At 39.5% G+C, this 23,816-nt stretch overlaps 1 protein-coding gene across 4 annotated transcripts in view; it reads left to right on the top strand.

Annotated features, from left to right (window-relative positions):
* acot7 (acyl-CoA thioesterase 7) overlaps positions 1–23,816 on the top strand; it is a 54,983-nt gene that overhangs the window by 29,262 nt on the left and 1,905 nt on the right. For all 4 annotated transcript variants that reach the window (XM_022741773.1, XM_022741774.1, XM_022741770.1 and 1 more), the window contains 2 exons: positions 8,313–8,429; positions 15,252–15,436. In XM_022741773.1, the coding sequence (XP_022597494.1) occupies positions 8,313–8,429; positions 15,252–15,436 (302 nt within the window). The remainder of the gene's footprint in view (positions 1–8,312; positions 8,430–15,251; positions 15,437–23,816) is intronic.

A 23,816-nucleotide genomic window follows, 5' to 3' on the forward strand; every position in this document is an offset into this window, starting at 1 on the left:
CGTTAAAAACAGAGCAGAAATTACAAACTGAAGGCCAAGTTGTACATCAAGAAAATTAATCTGTGGGAGCCGATGACATTTACCATCACGCACAGGTGAGTTTTATCTGAAAACCCTTTATCTGACAGAATTTCCATCCCAGGAATCGTATATCTCAGTGATTTCCCAGCACTCACTCGCAATTTGCAAAACTTAGAGCCTCACATAAATCTGTTAAGGCGCTTTAGTAAAGTTTAGTAAAGCTCACCACAGCTGGAATTATGAAATATACAAAAAATATGCAGCTTATGGGACTTTGTAAGAGGATGTGGGTGGGTTGCTGCATGGTAGTAACGTTAACAGGAGCTGTTTCTATAGTAACAGCTCATTAGGAGGCAGTTTGAGCCGTTTGATACTGTCCATGATTAAAGAACCCATTGGGGAGGGGATGAGAAGGACAGAAAGAGATGGTTGAATCGTCAGTGGTGGATAAAGGTAGGCAGAGTGCAAGGACAGGGAAGAGAGGGAAGAAAGAGACAAAGAGAAGGAGTAAGTGTAGGAAGTGATAAGAGAATATGTGAGAAAGGCACAGGTCACAGATGCTTTGATCTCTTGGCGTCACACTGTTTTCTACTGAAAGCTGTTTCTAATTAAACGGGCTGGAAGTCAGTAGACAGTTGAGGGCAACAAGAGCTGCCCAAAAGACTTCATTGTTCTCGTGCTTGTTAGCGGACGGCATTGTGCGTGGAGATTTAGGGAAATCATCACAAGGAATCTAATCACAGAGGTATTCTGCCCCATGGCAAACTGGGCTGCACTAGGGACTTTGTTACTAATTGCCCTTTTTTCCCCATTTGCAGTGAGCTGTCTTTCCTCTTCACACACACAATCCCCCGCTCCCCACCCTACCACCACCACCACCACCCCATTGCACCCCACCCCACCCCCACACTCTGCCTTTCGTGTTCCCACCCTACAGCAAAGGGAGAGTCATAGTGTGCCATGTCACCCTGTGAATGTGTAACGCCAGGCCCAGGGCTGTCTTGGCCTCGCTTGTCCTCATTTGCAGTCTCAGATTGAGCCTCACTTCAACCTTTTACATCGACTGTACAAGGAGAGGGGATTTTGCAGGAGTTGCATTAACAGATCCGCTGATGGTAGTGATGAATAAAGACAAGCATCTTTGGTACTCAAGGACAGTGCAGTCCTCCACTTGATTTGTCTTGGCATTTTAGTCACCGGTTTCTCTAGTGCACCAGATAAATTGTTGGCTGTGTTGCATGAGCCTGGTTCTAATCTGAACCACACAGTAGTACTATTACAATTAAAACACTGTGCTAAGAGAGGATAAAAAGCTAAAAGAATCACTGAGTTTAAGTTCAGGCAACAAAAAGTAAAATTAGGGGATGATTAGAATAAGGTTTTCAATGGTGGACATTGCACTTACAGTTGAAAAGGTCTTGTCATGATTGAGGACTTGAACCAAGGTCTGAGTTATAGGGTGGTCTGTACACTAATCTAAAATTCAGACCACAATGCACCACATCTGTATTTACCCCTTGTTTCTCCGAAACAGCTCAATGAAATTTTAATATGCTTGTCCAAAGCAAAGAGATGTATGCGTCTATATCTATTGTTTGCTTTGCTGTTGATGATGCTAATGCTATTGAACCATTTCGGGGAATTGCTAAAGCTTTTTAAGCAACTAAAATCTCAGCAATTTAGATAATGAAGACCTTCATCAGTTATTGTGCATAATTGCCTCTCAGCTCTGCCATCAGAACTAACTCTACCAAAACAACAGTATTTTTAACATCCAAACGTGCAGCTTTTAACTACTCACAGCTACTCTTAGGCCATTGGAAATGGTGTGTATAAAGTGAACAGAGTGAGCATAATTATCCCCCCACACATTGTTTTCTCAAGGCATCTGGAGAGCTGCTAACACTGGGGAGCTAGAGAACAAGACCATGGGAGCCCACTCTCACTGGTCCACTCAGTCTCAGAAGCCCTCAGAAATTCATGGTCCTCAGTGCGGTTTTATTTATTTGTTTCTTACAAAGTTACAGAGTTCATGTCATGTCATAAAATGATATTCTTGACTGCTCCAGTCTAGCCATTTAACACATTAGCATTCGTTTTATACCATAGCATGCTGAGCAGGGTTTTCTCTCCATCCCTTATGATTCCTTTATTTACCCTGGATGACCGTCCAAAGACCATTTCATTCTGAGAGCCTTCATACCATTACAGAGAAATATAATAAAAACATAATCTAATTCTTACCAGTTAATATTCACAAATAGAAGATCAAATTAGATGAAACCTCAGAAATGCAGGGTCAGTTTGTTTCAAGGATCAATGTCATTAGTTTATCAGCTGATGACTACCACTACCAAAGCTGCTGCTTTGTATCACTGCAATGAGAGAAAGACAAAAAAACACGTTTCTGTGAAAAGGGTAAACAAAATATATTGTTTTGCAGTTAGATCTTTTTTTTTAATGCACTTTCAGATTTCAGTAGTAATAATTGTTGTATTCCTTTATAGCAAATAAGACTAACTGTTAGGAACCTAATGGGTTCAATAGATTATCTTTGCAGACTGAAATCAAACAGTTTCACATTATTGAAAAAAAAAGAAGCCGTTTTGGTAACCCTTTAACTTACAGGCCGTTAATTATGTAGGCTAGTAATTACTTAGTAATTGTGTAGTAATGTGAAGAATTTACCAAGAAACAAGTAGGCTGTTAATCATCTAGTAATTGTGTGGTAATGTAAAGAAATTGCCAAGAAATAACAGTCAAAGTCAGAATAATGTTGTAGTAGTATAATCACTGGGAATTATTGGTTGATTATGGAGTAAAGATGAAGCAGAATAAAGAGGGTTGGTCGGTCACTATATGGGAATTGTTGTAGTAAGTAGTATAGATCACATACACACTAAGACAGCAGGGGCGTTTCTGTATCAGCTGCCATTAATATCGATAGCATTAATATCCCTTATTGCATTGTGAAGAGGCTGTTAGCAGGTGATACCAAGGCTCATATATTAACCGGCAGCATGTCAACATTGTTGTGGCTTAATATAAACACAGCAGCAGTTTCCTCCACACAGCCAAGTACTTTCAGTGAAATAAACCTAATGTATTTGTAACTTCCACAGTCTTAGCTTTCAATGAGCCAGGAGGAGTGGTAGCCACGGCAACAGTTGTGGTAGATGTGGCGACTGCTGGAAATGTCACCGTGGTTAACCCATAATCACCTCACCACTGCCTGTAAAGTGTAGTGTGCCTTGTTTCTTAGAAATATATGGGTAGTTAACAAGGACTGTCGCTGTTTTTACATCATTATATCACAAGAAGTCCCTTAACAACAAGTCAGAGACAGCAGGGTCCAAACAAGCATTTTAATCCTCGTAATCAGGCCACATAATATTCACAAACATGTTTATTTTCTGATGACAACGACTTAAAGGTAATAAACAAAATAAATTTGAACTCAACTTACAGATTTAACTATGCATCTCTTTTTATACAACACAAACTGCTTCTATAAGAATATGATATTAACATGTTTGCAATACGCTGCAATGTCTGGCAGAAATAACAGAAAAGCAAAAGCTTAGGCAAACAGGTTAATTGCCCTTTTATGTCCATTTGATCAACAAAAATATAGCACAAAAAGAAAGAATATTCTAAGCTCAGGGGAGAAGAAGCTTCATTCCAGCACAGCATCACATCGCAGGTTGCTTTAGTTTCAAAACAAATGATCACAGATGACTGCCTGTTAGCATCGTGCTACCTTACCAGAGCCACAAGTCAGTTAGCGTTTCCATTTGACAAACTTGGCTCACCGGTTCATGTTAGGCAGTTGGAGTCGACACTAAATTGATGAGATGATTTGATTTAATTTTAAGGAAAATGAACATTATATTCCCATGGCACACGGATTGGTCCAAAACAAGTATTTTGACATGTCAGGAGGTCAAATTTGCACTTCTTAAGATGAAAATGCTGTCTTAACACATCAATCACATCTAAAGACGATATAAAAAGTGCGTTAACACGTTAATTTTGTACGTCTTAATGGCTTAAATAATATTGACATTATTAATATCAGAATTTTTTATAGGCTACTACTTATTGAGAGAAATGTAACTTCAATTTCATAATTGACATATTTATTTATTGTGGTGTGTTTGTCTAAGTGTCCACTAGATGGCAGTATTAGAGCACAAATTGCAACCTGTTGAATTTTGAGCAGACTGGAAGAGGTAAGAGGATTTAGGTTCAGTAAGCCTTTGATGAATGGCAAGAGATTTTTCCTGTTGGTAAATGTGAGACGTTCATTTCACACATCTGCAGCTTCAGAACATGCTTCGAAACCAGAAACAAGGAAGTGAGTTTGGTGACGTACATCAAGGTTTTGCGGACGGACTGGTATGATTGGTTCAACTCACGGAAAACTATGATGATTGGTCAAATTTGTGGAAAAGTTGGACAAAAATGCAAGGTCGCGCAGAATTCGCAGGGATCGCTTGAATTTGCGTTAATTATTGCGATTGCAACATCGCAACGTTCTGGAGGTACTGTTTAGTTCTCTGTGTGTGTCTTTGTGTGTGTGTGTTTGTGTGTGTGTGTGTTGCACTGTGCTCCAGTGTGAGACAGGGCTGCCCCCCGCCCCTCACACACACAAGCTCAAAGAGAGAGACAGAGAGAGACATCGGACCTTCACGATACAACGGCTGTTTAATAATGATGTCATTAACCATCCCTACATACAACCCGAACTATGGTTGAAAGTTTGGAATATTTTGACAACAGGCTGTGGTCACTGCCTCGGACTGTTGTAACTGTTTACCAAGAAGGCTGCTGCATTATTAGAGTCTCTCTGTGATTTAGAGGATTTATTGAAGCAAAAAATGATTTGTAATTAAAAATTTGATCGAAGGGCCAGTCGGACTTGATCGATGGGCCGAAGTTGGCCTGCGGGCCACCGGTTGAATGGGCCTGTTATAGACCTATTAGCCCCCATCCCAAATTTTAAAAGCTCAACATATCATATTAACTCACTTTCGGTGTTTCTCAAGTCAACATAGTTCATGGACAAGTTTTAAATATCAGCAGTTAGCTGTGAGGAAATTTCAGATGCGGGCCACTGTAACAAACTCAGCTAGGGTGTCTTTAAATTTAACTGAAATGTTTAGATTCAGTTTAGTGTAATACAGTGTTCAATTTCATCATCTCGTCGGGTCATGATCTCCATTAAATGTTACATGCCCAGACACAACCGCTCCAGGCTTTGAACAGCAGCAGCCTGCTGTGCCTTGTGCCCAGGGGAAATTTCCAATCTTCAGTGAGATCTCATCAATTTTCACAACAAAGTGGAGATGGGGGGAAAAAAACAAGATGGGTTTTGGAAACGACTCATAACAAGCTTAAGGAAGAGAGTGAGATATTTCCTATCCGACTTGCACTTAAAGCCTAACATGCTGTTATCACCTTTCTGAACTGTGGCCACATCATCAGCCTTAGTCAGAGAGCGTTTTTTAATAGACATCGTTTATCGATCAGGGTTTAAAGGTATAATATGTAATTTTCCTGCATTAAAATGTCTAAAATGACTAGACCTATGTTATATATTTTGTTGAATTGTGTACTTCCATTATCCCAAATGTCTCCAGCTATTTTCAAACCTAGACAAGTCCTAAATTTTAATCAAGGTAACTTGCGTCAGTGTTGTGGTTGTCTGCTAGAGGCAGTTAAAATTTACTTTCCCAGCCCCGCCCGGTGAAACTGCTATATTCAGTGTTTTTACCATTTTTAATCACCTTGTTCTTTTATTTTGGAGAAGAGGAGACCTCAGCTGACAATTTGGTTTCCGATACAAATCTCCTGAACAACTTACACTGAAGGAATCCTAACTGGGAGAAGCTGACTGCAAAGACAGTGGTGGTGAAAACAACTCCCATTATCCCACACAACATTGTGTGTTTAAATATGATGGATAAAGATCTGTGACTTTTGCACTGCTTGATCTGAGTTTAACACACATAATCACATATCAAAGTCAGAGCTTGATTCAGTTTCTCTAGCATCAACCCATCCCCTATTTTGAAATATCCAGTTGGAAATGTAAGTGCATTCTGTCCAAGGTGTAGGATGAAAGTGAAGCGATCACCTTATGGGATAGGAAGATGTCAAAGTAATAGCATGTTTAATTTTTAATCAACTCAGCGGGCCCAACTTTTACAAGGCAGGCTGCAATTGTGAGCAAGCAGCACATTCTTTTTGTACTTCCACACTCTTGGCTGTCATGATTAGAGATGATGGCAGGAGATACAAAAAGTGGTTCAGAGGGAACAATTGGGGCAACTGGAGAGCGTAGTGAAGGGTCTGAATATCTTTAAATGTGCATGCATTCACAAGCACATGCACATTACACATGCACACGCATTTTCTCCAAGATGAGAAACAGATGCCACCACTCTTCCTCAATCCTCTCATCTACAACCCACCCACTCCATACAAGATGTCCCACTTTCTGTGAGAAACCCACAAACAACTGTTTCCTTCACACATGACACAAGCTGCCAAGGCCGTACGTGTGTCACAGTCTGGCAAATGCAGGAGTAGATTTGTGAATCCCTCTGTGTCCACTTTGTGAGCGCTGCTCCATTAGGGAACTAATGGCTTTCAAGCTTTATTGTAATCTCTAACTTTGAAGTGTTTTCTCGCACTTTGAATCATTTGCAAACTTTTAGTGCGGGGAAGTGCTTTGTACGTTTTTGATGATGGATTCCTTGATGGATGTGCTCTCTCATATTAAAAATGACACTTAACCCAACATCTATCTTTTTAGTATCAAATACTCACCAACTGCAGGCTTGAAAAGTTGCTCTTAAATGTTTGCAGTTTCATGTCTCACAGAGATTAATTTGCCCCAAATGGTGAGTTTTCATGTGGAGTATAAATGATCAAACAACCATAAGATCTAGAGCACACGGTCACAACCAAAGCTTCTAATTAGATGCGGCAACTAACACTTACACACACAAACAGCAGATCTCATTCAGATGAAGGTTATGTGCTCTGTTGAGGCACCAGTTCTCAGCTTCAATTTGACTGTTGATCAGAGATCCCCCTTATATGATGTGTCCCTGACTACAATACAATTCTCTGTTGTCCATTTACAGTACATGCTCATGTTCAAAAATACTTACTAGCGTTTTATCCAAATTAGGGGGAAATAAAAATTGGCACAAGTAGTAAATATAAGCATCTAACTCTGTGAGTTAACTGTGTTTTACGAGCATAAATAATTACGTTTTTTAGGGCTTTCCAAAACAAGCCACCTGATTGTCCCAACAACATATGAACCTGTATGAGCGTTTTGTGATCTGCTGCGCCTGTGGTTAAGGATTTGTTAAGTGTGGGAAACCAATAGGCTACTACTTGGTTAAAGTTAGTGCCAGGTCACCTTATTTTGGTAAATATTTGCTTTTTGAAAATTGAAACCACTGTCTCGGCAATACAGTAAATATCCTGGAGGGATGAAAGGCAGATGGGGGAGTAACATGGCCTAATGTTTCCAACATTCACAAAGCTATTTTCTGGATATTGAATTTTTATACTGGTGCAGCATGGGTTGAGTTGGAGCAGTCTTGTTGTAGACCAGTGTCTTTGACTTCAGTGCTAAAGTTAAACTGGCACAATCTCCACTGCCTATTGCAGCCAGTTCCCTATTTATGCCAACTCTTCTCTAAAACCTGAGAGGTTCAGTGTAACATCTGACATTCCTCATTCCCATACATTCAGGTTCATAATTTAGGTTTGCTCCCTCCCTATCTTCACCAACATTTGGTTTAATAGAGGAATTCTTAGAATAACCTGAACCCTTTGCAGCAAGGCCTAATATATAGATTATACAGTTCCATTCAAGACATTAGCTCCCCTTTTTAAAATCACCTTAGAGAGTAACAGGCTTAAGACTTTGATACTGATGAAATATGGCAGTCTGCAGTGTCAAGAATTCATTCAACATCCATATGCATTAGACATAGTTTAAAGACATAGACCACATTTCTCATACTGGATAGTAATTGGATCAAGAAACCCATTAGCTTTTACTTCAAACGATCTCATCTCTGTGAAATAGTGTCAAACATCAGCGAGAATCCCTCCAACTAAATGACTAGATTAACCTTAAGACCGCTGTCAACCTTAGTGAAATCAAAAAGTATTCCGAACAAGGCATAGTAAGAAAACATCTATAAATCTTCCTCTTTAGTTATACTATGTATCTTAATAAAGTCAAACTGTGTGTCTGACAGGTGTGACCATGAAGCTGATGGATGAGGTCGCTGGCATTGTGGCAGCTCGGCACTGCAGCACCAACATTGTCACCGCCTCTGTGGATGCCATCAACTTCCATCGTAAGATCAAGAAAGGTGAGGATGACACAGAGAATCCGCTTAGAGCTTTAAGTCACTGATGCATAAAAATGTCCACAGATTTGAAGTATACATACTGTACCTCTACATGTAATGCAGTGTTGGTGCTGTAGACTACAGGAGGCTGTGTCTCCACCTTCCATGAAGCTGCTTTTTGCCCATTAGTGAACTGCACTCTCTAAAAACCCAATTACATGATAATGTGGAAAAACTCTAGTAGTCCATAAATTCAGCCTCAGACAGTGAGGTTTTTAAGTTGGGCTAGCCAGCATTAACACCAGTCACACTGTCACTAATCAAGACCAGTTGTGTTTTGTAGTTCTACTTCTACATCTGGAGAGACACATCGTTGTTTTGATTGAACTATTTTCCATTACAAAGCTTCGTCCCGGGGCTCGGAGAAAGTGAGAACAGTGCTGTATTTTCCAAAAGCCTCATATTTCAAACTTCATCCCAGTGTTTGACAAAGACAATTGACCATGTAGCTTTTGGCACTGTAGTGTCCACTCACGATGGTGTCACTGTTTATGCTGCTTTTAAAGGTTTTTATTGACAGCACAGTTTGGACAACACAGCTGATCCAAAGTGCTTTGAGGACAGCGACTGTGAGAGCAGAGAGACTCCCAGTACAGATACACACCCACACACATAAGACACAGGCATAAAATATTGTTATCACAGAGTTTTGAGAAGTCTTGTTATGCAATCTAAATATTTCAAAAGTGACTGAAAGCAGTTTGGTCAAAGTGGTGTAGAACAGTGTATTACATTGATGGGTCAAATCTTTTCTCAGCTCAGTGTGTGCGTTATCTGTTCATGTGCTCAACATGATGTGATCCAGACATCCAGCGCTAACGTTCAGATGTTATGATTACCTCAGGATATGAAGTTAACAATGGACCAGCTACATCGTTGCTGTACCGTTGTTGAATTATTAAGTTGTGCTCAGCACAGGTCTGTTCTAACTGCGCTGCTTGTACAGTACATGGGTTTTCTAAAACAGAGTAAGTTAGAGTGAGTTAGAGGTTTGGGCCATTCAAAACACCTTTCTGTGAGTTTCAGGACCAGAAAACTGAGTCGTACAGATTGGTTGAGATCCATGTCCACAGTTCTCTGCTGCTCCTAGTTGCTCCAGTTGTTGCCTCCATCTGTCCTCTGAGTTTAGGAGGTGGTGACGTGATTTCCCCTGGCTTCCACGGTGGCTTAAGTGTTATGTCACCAGTAGATTTTCCCATTTTGCTTAAGGTGGTCAGACAAAAAAACTCAAGAGGTGTGCGTAGGAAATGGTCACGGATCAAAACACAAAGCCAGACAAAAACAGCTACTGGCATTCTAGGCTGCACCTCTGCATTTCTTTTGTCATGTCACGGTGTGTATTTCTTCTAGTTACATTCTCTAGCCAGCTAAATGCAGATAATATACATCATTTTAAGATATTTTAAGCACAGATCCAGCGGAGGTTTAAGTCATTTTTGAGGAACCAAACTATCAGTGGATATCTCTAGAAATCCATTAAACAGTTAGAAAAATAACAAACTTTTCCACAGGCACTAGTCTCAACAGACCAGAATACAATGCAGTCTTAATGAGATATTTGAGACTATAGCTGCGTTTCAACCACAGGAACTTTCCCCAGGAACCAGGAACCTTTAGAGGAACTATGGGAACCAGGGTCTAAATTTAGTTCCGGGGTAATTGATTGACCCCTAAAAAAGTCCCTGGTCAGGGGGTAGTACTTTCCAAAGGTTCAGGAGCTCTGGGGGGTGTGGTCTGCAATGCTGAACATTTCTGACTGGTCGATTACCTTCTGCATTTTATTTCACCCTTGTGTGGAAAAATAGGAAATTACTAAAAGGCAAATGGAAAATTTATTTACATAACAGTTGCAAGTCACAACTCCAAAATGCTTTACATTTATTTTAAAAGAAAACGATTTTAAAACCATTGAAATAAAAGACAATGTAAAAGAAAATGTAAGCACATGTTTACATGTGGCTTGCATGCAGTAAGCCACATGTAAACATGAGGAATAAGGAAGGTGAATATATAAATAAGCGAATATAGGCGATAAACACACCATTAGAAGCCTGCTCTGGAAGGCAGCCAGAGTTGGGTCACACCTTAGATCCTCAGGTAATTTGCTCCACAGAAGTGGCTCACAGTACCTGAGAAGCCTCACCAATCTTTGTTCTCATTCTTGGAACAGCAAACAAATGAGTTCCCGATGGTCTAAGAGGTCTGGTCGTCTCATACTGTACAAGCAGGTCAGCAGCATATGTTGGTGCTAGGCCATTTAATGGTTTATGTACAAGCAGTGAAATATAGAATCCTGTAACACACTGGAAGCCAATTTAAGGTCTGAAGAACTGGTGTAACATTTTGAACACTCTTTAAATGAAAGAACAATGGACTAGGCAGGTTGATGGGCAGATGAGTGAGCTTTAACATACTGTAATCCCTGGAAAAGGTGAAAACAAAAGTGGAAAGTGCTCATTGGTACTTTCACAAAACTAGTGAATTGTACAGGGACGTTTAACTAATGCATGTTCCATTTCAAACCTGTGCAGCTTGAGGACCACACACCAGCAGACAAATGAGACGAGATGAGGAGATAAGAACCTGGAACACTACACAGACTGAGCTCTGTGTCTGTACATGGGTCGTGTGGGGGATGTTCAGATGATTTGTTTATGAGTTTTCGGAGGTCTTACTGTGTTGAGACTGAACAGTTCACTTAACTAATTGCACAGATTTTCAGTCACATGGGGTTCAGCAGCAGAAAGATCACTGCAGAGCAGGGCAGGTTTTCAATGTAAACAAATATCATCAGAGAGAAAAAAACAACATGAATTGAAATAATAGAAAAATGGGATTTTCAGAGTTTCATTATGAGCAAAGCAACTTCATTATCTTCATTTGCAGCCACAGCAAGACTCCGCACTATAAAAATGAGTGAGGTCAGAGGATCAATAAAGATCCCAGATGTTAACGTTCCACCACAATCACATTTTATCTGTCATGCTGTGTGACAAAACCACAGGGATCCTGTGGATTAATGTATTGAGCTGACACAGATTTAGCTTCGTTTTTAGTTTTCACAGTAAAAAAAAAAAAAAAATATATATATTATATATATATATATATATATATATATATATTTTGCATTATCAGTGCAAAACCAGAACAAATTTGACATTTCAGTGATTTACACTTTGTGTGATCGAAGGTTTAGTGTGAAGCATCACATTGTGTTGACGTGACAACAGTAGTATTCACATAAGGGGTTAATTAGTTGATCAGTTAATAGCTCAATTAAAAAAACTATTTAGAAAGTTACTTCATTATTTCAAGCAATTATGACTAAATAAATATTTTGTCATTTTATTATAATTTTGTTATTTAATTTAGTAATTTGTCTTCCAGTCATATTCCATCTCACACGTCATTTGCCACCTAATTTTCTGTGTAACAAACATTTGAAGCTGTCAGGTGACCTGTTATACTTCAGTAGGTCAGTAGGTCAACAGTAAATGGTTTTCCTTGACTGTGTCTTGTGTTTGCAGTATGTGCTTATCTTGTCTGCAACACATTTCTTTTGTATGTTTTGAGATGAAATGCAGGTTTGTGCATTATTTAGATATTCTATAATTCTTTGAAATGTGCACAAATTCTATATTAATGCTTGTTATAAAATGTGAGCAGCTGAAACACGTTAGAAAATGGCTGCACTCATGTCACAGCTTATGAATCACTTGTTTTTTTTGGTTTCTGTTCATGTTCTTCGCCTTTACAGTCAAATGTTTCGCCCCCCCCCCCCCAACAACTGAATCTGTGAAAAGCAAAGTAACCGCGATGACATACCAAACAAAAACATGTATTATTTTGAACTGAGAATATAAGTCAGTGAGGTGTTGGCCATTGATGTAGCACAGTAATGTTCAGTCAGTGCTCTTTTATCCATTACAGCAAAATGCCCAGAGGTACAAAGACTGAGAAGAAAGGCATAAAACTTCAAAAGGTGAATGGCAGATAAAAGGAGATTTCAGCGAGAGAGAAAGAATAGCTAAAAGTGAGAGACAGTGTGAGAAAGAGAAATAAGAGAAACAGTGAAGCATACCTAATACTCACAATCATGTTCTTGTTTATTGATTTTAAATTTAATTTTGTTGATCCAGCATGATTTGTACAAACCTGACAGTGGATGGACAGAGACAGACATTGGTTTTGTCTTCACAACTTGTGGAGCACCCATAGACTTTATATAAAGACGGATGTAGCCTCTGTGATGACAATCCTAGGTTTCTGAGGAGCATTTTTGAGGGTCAGAATGTGCTGCTCAGCCGTCACCATCTTGGCAGTGCCTGACTCCGCCCCTAACTCCCAGCTAATCCAAAAATGGGCAAAGAGGAGGAGTGCATGGGGAGCAGGACATTGGTGTATGTTGGTTTCTGGCAAGCATACACTCACCCACCTGTCACTCAAAGGGGCATGGCCTCAAATATACACATGTAATGAAGGAGTTTATAGATTAGCTCTAGAGACCAGAACTGTTTTTTGTACCAGGCTGTAAACGTTATTATTATTATTATTATCATTATTTCTGCTGTAAAGTTGGACGTTTTAACATGGGAGTCTATGGGGACTGACTTGTTTTTGGAGCCAGCCTCTAGTGGCCATTAGAGGAACTACAGGTTTTGGTACTTGCTTCATTTTGCAGCCCCGGAGATTTCCGCTTGGGAGTACCCACCGACCCACAACCACAAATGGTTTAAATCATTTAAAAAAGTCATTAAGTACACTTGCTAAATAGTACTTCCAATCCAGATACAGAAGAATAGCCAATATTGATATGCCATTTTAGAAAAAAATGAGCTTTGGAAATGCATAAAGTTGGAGAATTTATCTCAGACGACGATGTCTCACTTATTTAAAGACGTATCTGCACCACACTTTGAAATCCATATTGAATCAGGATCATGATAACCCCTTGGTTTTGCTTCAATCGAATAGTTCCTTGGGTGGAGTAAAAGATTGTCTGAATATGAGACAAGTTATCAAAAGTGAGGGCTGTGACCCCACCTGCATATTTCCTTGTTCTCCTCTTTGTAGTCTTCTCTGGCCACTTACTAATGTAAAATAAAATTCCAGGAAGCTCTGTGAATAGAGGAAAATGTAAAACAACAAACAAAATGCCAATTATGCATACCATATTCCCTCTTGTCCAAAACAACCCAAACTCTAAAATAGCAAATCTATGCTATGGCTCAAAGGTATTGCAGTCCCATCTTAGTGCCTACAACATCAGGCCCCAGCATGGACTCTCCTCACAGCAGATTATCAAACAGCTCCTCAGAGATGGGCCCATGCCGGCTTTTCACATTGGCTGACCTTCAGAGCTGCACAAGTCCAAGATCTACTTTATGCATGAATCAATTATTAATCGTAAAGGTCTTGGGGAAAAAAAAAGCCTTATCAAGGTTAATTTTTTGTGTAATGTCATTGAGCAGAGCATGCTTCACTGAGCCTAATACACATTGCCGTAGCCAGGGTTTTAGAAATACAGAGGCTTTTTAAGACTTTTGGAGGGCAAAAATTGGATAACAATAGCATTTTTCCCAAGGACAGTCTTCAAACTCCTAGTGTCATGACTCTTCTGAAGAGTTGGCTGCATGAGTACGAGAGCTCCAACAGCCGTGGTTTTCAGCACATATTCTGATAAAAGCCTTTTTCACTTTCCATGTACACATTTTATTATTTAAGACACTGACTGTTTTATAAGATCTCAGTCATATACTGGAGATCTGTCTCATACTGCAGGGATAACACCTTCTCTAGTCATCTCTATGGCAACAGCAGTAATAATACAGTACAGACACATGAAAGAGAATAAAGAAACATATCAGCAATGCCCAGTGCTTTTAGTTGACTGTTTTCTCTCCAACTACCTGCAGTGACAAAGGGAGAGGAGGAATAATTTTTGATCAGTTAAACATGAGGTATATCAGATGAATCTCAGGTTGAAATCAAAAGAAAGGGAAGCAAATGTTCTGCAGCAGTGGGCATGATGTGTCCTCTATATGGTAATAAACATTCAACTCTTTAAAAGGGCTCTAACTAAAAACAGCTTTGACTTATTTTCTACCTTTTCTGTTCTAATTTAGCACAAAAAAGAACATGAACAACAAAAAGAATATGAAAAAAGGATTGATTGGCTGTAGTTCTGAAATTCTTCCAGCCAGAGATGTCACTCTACTCATTTTCTCAGAAACAGACTTCAAGAGGTTCCATGATGCAACAATGTGAAGTAGATTGCAAGAGCAGATGTAAAATTTTGCTCAGTTGACTATATCAATGCACCGGCTTATTTCATGTTTATTTGGTGTTCAGTAGAACTATACACGAAGGTCCTTAGTTTGATTTCAACTTACATTATTTCAAATGAATATTGTTGTGTCCACTCAGTTTTCAGGTGATTTAAAAGGTTTAGTAATTTTGGTGTGAGGTAACTACAATGCAAAATTTCTATTTTTGGAAAAACCTGAGGACTCTATCACAACTTCTTCTTTTTTTTTACACTTTTAAAATGTCAAATATCAGCAAAATTCTCTATGCATGGCTTAAGGAGAGAAGATTTGAATCAAACAAGAATTTTTCACTTAATCTTTTAATTAAATCAAGGTGAGAGGAGTCAGAGTTCTTAAGCTTTTTCTTTCTCAAGTGGAAATGTCTTTTATGGCAGCATCCTTGTATTGAAAACACTGAAAACCAGTATACTGCTTTAATGTGGAACATGTTTTCGTATTTCTCTTTTCTCTTAAGGTTGTGTGGTGACAGTGATGGGGCGGCTCACGTTTGTCAGTAACAAGTCAATGGAAATTGAAGTGTTGGTAGATGCTTCCTCACTGATGGAGCCAGAAACAGGGAACTATCGTGCTGTTTCAGCCTTCTTCACCTTCATCTCCCTGGACAAGGACAACAAGCCTCTCCCTGTTCCTCCTCTTAAGGTTGGTACCTTCCTGTTTTCTGAAGTTTGTCCTTTTGTTAAAACCTGAATTTAGAATTAATTTGATCATTTTTTATGGTGACAAAAAGTCAGTGTTTTTAGAGGCCATTAAAAATAAATTAAATATAAAAAGATTAGCATTGTAATGACAACTGCTTTATTTTGAATATCAACTAAATGCAATTCATTACTGACTAAATGTCATGTACACACACACACACACACTGAGGGCTTATTGCTAATATCCCCATAATATCCCTGGACCGCAGAGTCTGGCTGACTCAGCATTTAGTGTTTGGATGTAAAGTGTGTGTGTTTACCTGCAGACAGAAGAGGGATGCCCGCTGTTTGAGCTTCCTCCTTAGTGCACAGTGGTTCAGATCCTATTTATATGCAAACACTGTTCTGTATGCACAGGCCATCTGTTTAACTCTGCACATTTAAAATATTTTCTCACTCCAATCACACACCCTGATTGTCTGTGTGATGAGCCATTAAAATCACATTCCAAGCACTAAATAAAGGATTTAGTGGATTGCAAATCATTTTAACAGTAACATTTATTGACCCAACAGGCCATGGTCTGTTTGATGTCTTTGGACATGTCTTGCTTGGCTGAAATGTTCTTTTATTTGATTTGGCTTCTTAGAAACATGATTCATATCACAACATGGACTGAATCTGTTTTTCTGATTTGGTAATCCTGCATTAGCTTTGCTTACAAACCAACAGCAAGTCATTATTCTCTCAAGTGCACATTTGTACAAAATTCACAGAGTTTGCACCTGGGTTAATCATTAAACTTTAACCAGAGTACTGAGTAAGTCAGGGGAATGCATTAAACGTGAAGACCAGTCAAGAACAAAGCTGTTTTTTGGGTTAACCTGCATATTTTCTCTTGCCTCAACCAAAACAATGAACCAAAGCCTGTAGAAAAATACTGTATGTCTGATACAAATGACTGTCTAACTCACCCTAAGGACTTAAAAGGCATAACACCATGTCCTGCAGTGTTTCAAGTAACACAAGCGTGTAATAAGAAATTTGCGGGACAGAATCCAAGCTTGGCAGCATGGCTGAGAGTGAAGCGTGGAAAATGGTTGTTATAAGTGTGTTGTCATGCCAAGTGCTGCAGTGACCCCTCTTACCATAAACATTCTCACACACTTAAAGGTGCAGCATCAGCTTTTAACACCATGAGACGACTATTTGGGAAGAGAGTTCCCTGCTTGTGTCAGATAGAAATGTGCATCGAATCTGCGTCTATGCCGGTTGGCCTTCTCTAAAGGGCCCGTGAGTTTCCCCATTTCCATTTCACAAAAGCCCCGCGTTTGGAACACCCATTGTCTGCCTCCCTCCATGAATTCATTACCTGGTTTTCCATCTCACACAAGCTGCTCATGGCTTTTGTTTCAATGGCAGGGAATTGCAGGGGATGATTAGAGTCATTGTAATTTTTCTGTTCACCTCAATTTTATGAAAAGAGAGGCTGAAAAAAATCTCTTCTCGTGATGTTAATAATTCATCCTCAACACTATAAATGGAAATCTAAATGGAAATCTAAATGGGGCCCGGGCTGCCAGGGCTCAGATGTAGCATGCCAGATAAACAAGGGCGAGAATAAAGACATTTGTGTGTGTGCATGTGTGAGAGAGAGAAAATGCTGGACAGAGATACAATATAGATTATTGTGTGTCAGAGAAAGACAAGCAGAGCTCCTTCATATGTAGGTCTGCGTGTGTGAGAGAGGGCTTTGCGTGTGGATGTGCACGTGCTTGAACAGATCACTGGGCACAAATGCGTGTGTTTATTTATATGAGCGAGAGGAGGATGACAAAGCTCAATCACAGCTATTTCTTGCTTCTATGAGTTCTTACTGAGGAACATGGGAACATGGGAGGAGATTGACTCAAAACAAGGGAGTGCCTGTCCAAACTCTACTAATGACGCTAAACTTATTCATAGATGTCAGTCCCTCTGTGTATGAAACAGATGTGACACATGCAGGAAATAAGGTTTAACACGTCAATCCAATTAACACCTGGATTTCTCCTAACAGTGGAGATGAGACTGTGAGGGATGGAAACACAACGATGACATTAATTAGCCTCATAAGACAGATGATAGCAATTTGAACAAAGTACGACAAACGTTTGGCCTCCCTGTACTGCAATTGTAATTTGAACTCGGCCTGTACCATCTTTTATTATTCTAAATAGTCCTATCAAATAACATTTGCACATGTGCATGTTGTGATAACAGATAGTTTTTGTTTGTTTTTTTTTGTTCCAAAGTGGATAATGTGAAAAAACTGAAAAAAAGAAAGAATGGTAATTGGTTGTCGGCATGAATGACCAACAGCAATGCAGATGTATTTTCCACATAAATCTTGTAATCACTGCTGTCATCTGGCTTTACAATCACTCATACAGAGTTATATTTATATTCTTGGCTTACTCTTGGCAAAGAAGTGAAAATAAGCATATTTCCAAAAATGCCAAACTTCCTTGAAGGAACATGCTAAGTTATCCTGTATAATTTTCTAAAAATACATCTTCCTTCATACCTTTCCCGCTCCCTCATCCTCCTAAGCCAAAAACTCCCATCCCTCTCCCTCAGATTCTCTTTATCTGCTTATACTGAAAAACCCTGTTAGAAAACAAACAAGCCTTATGATGAAATAGACAGACCCTGTTATAGAACAAACAAGCCATTTCTTCTGTTTATTCCAAGGGTTTAATCCTTGTCCAGGTTGAGGAGGGTTTTCAACATTCTGGAAGTTTCTCCATCTCCACACAGGATCTCTGGAGCTCAGCCACGGTGACCATCAGTTTTGACTGGTTGTTCCAAACTTCTGCCATTTAAGAATTATATAGAAGAATTTTTTTTTGCAGCCTTGCCCAGATCTGTGCCTCAACACGACCCTGTCTCTGAGCTCTGCATGGAGTCCCTTCACCTCATGGTTTGATTTTTGCTCTCACATGCATTGTCAGCTGTGCGACCTTATACAGACAGATGTGTCCAATCAACTGAATTTACCACAGACTCCAATCACTGTAGAAAAGATCTCAAAGATGATCAAGAGAAATAGGAGGCACTTGAGCCACATTTCAAAGTGTCAGATGTTGAACCTTCACTAATGAAATTCTCATGACATTGTGGCAGATTTCGCCCCAGTTGTGTTCTTTAAATAGCCTGATCGAATGGGCAGCTTCTGCTATTTTTAACTGCAGGTACTTTTCCCCCATTCTCTCATCCTCCCTTTCTCTCGAGTGAGCCCGCTGAGTTTACTATTTTTAGATTTTCCTGTTTTAGCTCAGCAGGGAGTTAGGGACTGTGTGGGTGTGTGTGTGTGTGTGTGTGTGTGTGTGTGTAGATGAGCTGTCACTAAGGTTAACATACTGTGGGTAATGCTGAAGTGGGGAAAGAGGACAGCATGAGCAGAAAGGAGGATATCAAGGGGATGCTTCGCCTCTCAGTACCCTTGAAAAGTGCTGAAAAAACCCCTCTGACCAGCACGTATGTCTCGGTTGTATTTTGGATGATTTGAAAGGGGTAGCAGTTGCCTCAAGTTGAGAAAAACAGGCTTTTTTACCAGAAGGTCAGCACTTTGAAGCCAGTGCAAACTGATGATGGGGGAATGGGGTTGTATTGTGGTTACACTGGGCAGAACCAAGTGTGGATGTGTGTTACGATATGAATGAAAAGGAGCTTAATAAAAGAATTAACTTACAGTAGGACTGGTCTTTCTTACAGCTTTCTTTCTCTTTATTCATCTCCATTCTTTGTTCCATCATATCTTTCCTTCCTGCCATCTTTTATTCCATCTCTCCCTTCATCCTTCTGCCTCTGCTCATCTTTCCTGCCTCCCTCACTTTCTAGCCCACCCTCTATTTCCATCCCCTCATTCACCCTCTTTTCCTCATCTCTCCATCTTTCCTTTTCCTCCATCTCGCTCCCTCTCCTCGCTGGCAGAAGGCTCAGCTGGCCTCCCTTGACACGAAAACAAGCCCGGTTGGCATGGCAACCTCCTCTAGTCCACATGAAGTGATGCACATTTATTTTTAGATGCCTCCCATTCAAGACAATCAGCAACGGGTTAACGGGTACACTCGTGCCAGGGTTGCAGATATTTCTGCCTCTGTGGTAACCCGAGGCATGACATGGAGAACATACCCACATGTGTTCTCATGACACTGAAGTGCATGATTCTATAAAGGATGGCTAATTGTGAATATTAGGAGTTATTCATTATACATTATTCATGGATATACATAGATGCCTGTACTGTTCCATATTCCAAACCAAAACTAAATGACATCCGACTCACATCCTGTTTTGTGGCACAATCCATTTGTGAGTGTCAATAGTACACATTCTCAGAGCACACACTTTACTTTTCTCCCTTTGACAGACAACACATGGGTCATTTATAACACAAAGTTACTTCTGAATTTCTTCAGTATTATTTGTAATTTGAAGCCTTCAAAAAAAAAAAAAATAGCTATAGCTCACTCAGCCACTTCTCTCTTGCTTTTTTCCCCCAATGATTCATTCTTTAAATTACAAGTTACAAGAGTTTTTCCAGATAATGATGGAATCTGATCTAATGATGGGGGTCCATTCATTTCTGAAAATCAACTTGAAATTAGCTTGAGCTGATGATTTAGTTAAGTGAATATCTTGTTTCCATTGTGCTCTAAGTTACCTGGCTGGTGCTGCAGATGAAAGCTCAGACTGACTCAGACTGAACAATCCACTTCTGGCGTATTGAGCTTCCTTTTCTTTTCTGTCTTTTCATTTGAAAATACAATATGTTGTCAGAAAAAAAAACAAACCTACACCAATACACAATTAACAATGATAAAACACCAAACAACATTCTGGTCACAGGAATACAAAGTATATAACTGTTCATTTTTAGTAGTGTTTAATTCATTTGGGGGGGGGGGGGGGGCACTAATAAACAACTGTCTATTGTAGCTGTATATATGTATGAAAAGCCAGTGCAGAGTATCTGACAGGATTCATTTTATGTCAACAAATGAAACTCCTTTCAGAACTGTCTGAAATGTCGTCCTGTGTGAATGAATGTATCTCTCTCTGTGTATTTCACTCTCTCACACACAAACATGTACTGTAGGTTAGTATCCAGATAAATTTGTTTTTTTTTTAGTTTGGAGTTTTTTGAGATGGTGGTTTAATGCTTAGTGCTACTTTTGAAGACACTGGCACTTGGCAGTGCCACTGATGCCCCGTGCCCACTCTAATAACAGCTCGTGCCAACACAAAGGAACCCTTCTGGCATTTTGCTGGCAATGTCTGAGCGAGTCCCTTTTACAATCCTTGTCCCTGTTCCAAGTTTACACCATTTGGTCTGTTGCACTACATTCAACCGTCCACTTAATGGACGACCAACACGCCAGGTGAAACAGCTGTTTTTCTTGGCTCTTTGACCTGATTAGCCAAGGCTCTGAGGTCTGCCTGTGTCTTATTTCCCAGTGGAAGACATTCAGATTGATATTTCATATGCTCCAGTGCAATTTATTACAGATGATCTTTGATTTATTTATTCATTTAATTATTATTTTTATATTCTAACAATTAGTTTTTTTAGCCACTGCAGTCCAGACTAAAATAGCTTAATAAGTAAAAATGGATTGCTGTGAAAATTTCAGACATTCAGATTATTATTATTATTATTATAGTCGTGTTTGCCTTTAATTGACAGTAGTAGGAATACCAGCTGTGTCTGGATTTGGGGGCAGCATCCTCAGGCTGCATTTGAAGACCAATTGCGTCACAGCGGTGTGACCAGGCTGTCCCATTTCGAAGGCTCCTTCAAATGCAGCCAACAGATGTGTCCTTAGTTTCCTGGGCAATGAGGGATCCAAAAGTTGGATCCTTCGCTGCCTGACCTAACCCAAGATTCATTGCATGCCAGTGATGTATCGCTTTTTAAAAAGAGAATAAGGCGGACTCCGCAACTACAAACAGAGGCCCAGGATAAATAGCAATAGACCAGACCCGTCTCGTTTCGGTTCGACCTCTGCAGCCTACGCAGTCTTCTGAGGCCACACCTTCGTAGACCACGTCCGCAAAAGGGTGCAGCCCCTGAAATAGGACACAGCTACAGACAGAGGATGGGGGGGTGGTTGTCACTGTGATTATGTGTGATTATATTACCGTAATCATTAGGCTACCAGTTTTCAAATGTTATATATTGTCTCTTTACTCCATCTAACAGTAATAAAATAATGTATGCCAGATTAAATATTTGAGTTACAGTAATGAGATCATTTCCAAATAAGTGTAATTTGACAGGAGAGGCTACTGCTCTCCCCACTCTCAGTCTGAGACCGATGCAATGGAGCCAGTCTTTGCAAACTGCCTTCATGCTACAGTATGCATGGTACAACATACTATGTTTTGATTTATGAGCCAAAACTTGGTATCTGGTGTCTTGAATTAATGTCATTTTTACAAGTTGAGGCGAGTGCAGAATTTTCTTGCCTGAAATGTGATACACAGTTAAAGACTAAAGACATATAAAACAACAAGCTTTTTCTGCAAGGTTGATAGGTTCTGTATCAGAGAGTCACCAGTAGTAGTTGATGATCCTGCATAATCATAGTTATTAGACTGGAGCTTCTGTGGGAATACCAATTACATGGGGACACCAAAAGGACATTTTGAGCTTTGCATTATATTGTATGACTGAGTTATGCAAATGCAATCTAAATCAGCATAAACATATGTATAAACATATGCTGATGTGCAGTCTAGCGGTAATGCATTCACAATATAAGCAGGACAAATAATGTGTAGGCATAGACATACACTTACAAAGTAATAGGAACATCAATATTAAGTGTTTGTAGATATTATAGCTGTGATGTTATGGTTCACTTACCTCAAAGAATATCATCTCCTGCTGTCACTGTAAAAGAGTCAAGAAGCCATTATAAACCTAAGCAATATTAACAAGTGTAAGAAATAAATAGATGAAATAAAATTAAAAAGTAATTGGAACATTTGGGTCTTTTGTTCGGTTTGTTTGGTCAAGTGAGATAGGACAAAAAACCAGCAGGTGGAAATATCCTATTGGAAACAGGTTCATTATTTTGAGCCAATCACAAGAAACCCCACCAATACCCAGGACTGTAGGAGAGATTGCACATCAATAAAGTTTCAATTGTAGCACGATATAATTGGCTAAAAGGAGAGAAACTGAGAATCCAAGGTACAAACAGCCTGAAGACAAATAAAGCATCTTCCTAATGGCTGCATGTTCCTACCAGTATGACAGTAGACAGCATGTGCATTTGCTCATATGTTTATTTGGGTAAATTCACGTCTGTGTGTGGACACCTGAATTTATCATCTGTCAACACATTATACCCAGACACTTGGGCTTTGCATCAGTGCTGCCCCATAAAGTTCGCATACACACACACATACACACATACACACACTCACAGAGGAAACATGTTAAAATGTTCACTCTTTACAACAGCTATCTTTGGAACATTTTGTTGGCTTCTTATGTTACCCAGAGGCACCTTGTTTGAAATAGCTGTTTGTCTTTGGTGACTGCAGAGAAACGCAACAGACCAATAATCATTCCAGCATTATTACTTTCCAGCACCATTTTTGTTTCATTTTGCTGTGGTTACATGGCTGTGGTCCCTTTATGGACGTGTAATAAAACCATTATAAGTCCGTGTTTTGTGTTAAATGATGGATGTCTTTGCTACATGCAGTACCTGTGTGACAGAAGAATTCTCTGGGCTTATTTTAATAATGCTGTAATGACCAACTCCCTGTGTATTCTGCTGCTTGCTGTCCAGTTTGAAATGTTAACTAACAGTCTAATATTTCTATCTAATTAATACACAATGGATCAAGGTGGTGGAATATCCAGGGAGTCAGCCAGCTCAGAAAATATTATAATTGTAGAGTCCTTGTTTGTGTAGTTGCCTGCCTTCCAACATGGCCACAGGTAACCATTGGTAACCACTTTCAAAAGAAAAGACTTGCTGTCTTTGCAGTGATGAAGTAGGAAAAGCATGGATTACTGTTTCACTGTGACTTTTGACAATTGAAAGCAGCAGCAAGACATCATTTAAATATGTTAATGTATTTGTCATATATGAACAGATAATATTTTGAATGTAAAAACTGCTGCACCCCAACAATACAAAGGAAAAAAACTAGTATTTCTCATGGGGTGTGAAAGTCCTTTATTATTATTACACTGTTTATTTTTCAGCTTCATATATGAATTTGTTGCGTGACTGTTGATTGACTTGGAATGAAGAAATTCACTTCTTGAAAAACAGATTTTCTGAGCAGCATTTGTGCTTACGTAAATGTTTGGA

Source organism: Seriola dumerili, unplaced genomic scaffold (assembly GCF_002260705.1).
Source record: "Seriola dumerili isolate Sdu_G_001 unplaced genomic scaffold, Sdu_1.0 BDQW01000056.1, whole genome shotgun sequence".
Lineage (NCBI taxonomy): Eukaryota > Metazoa > Chordata > Actinopteri > Carangiformes > Carangidae > Seriola > Seriola dumerili.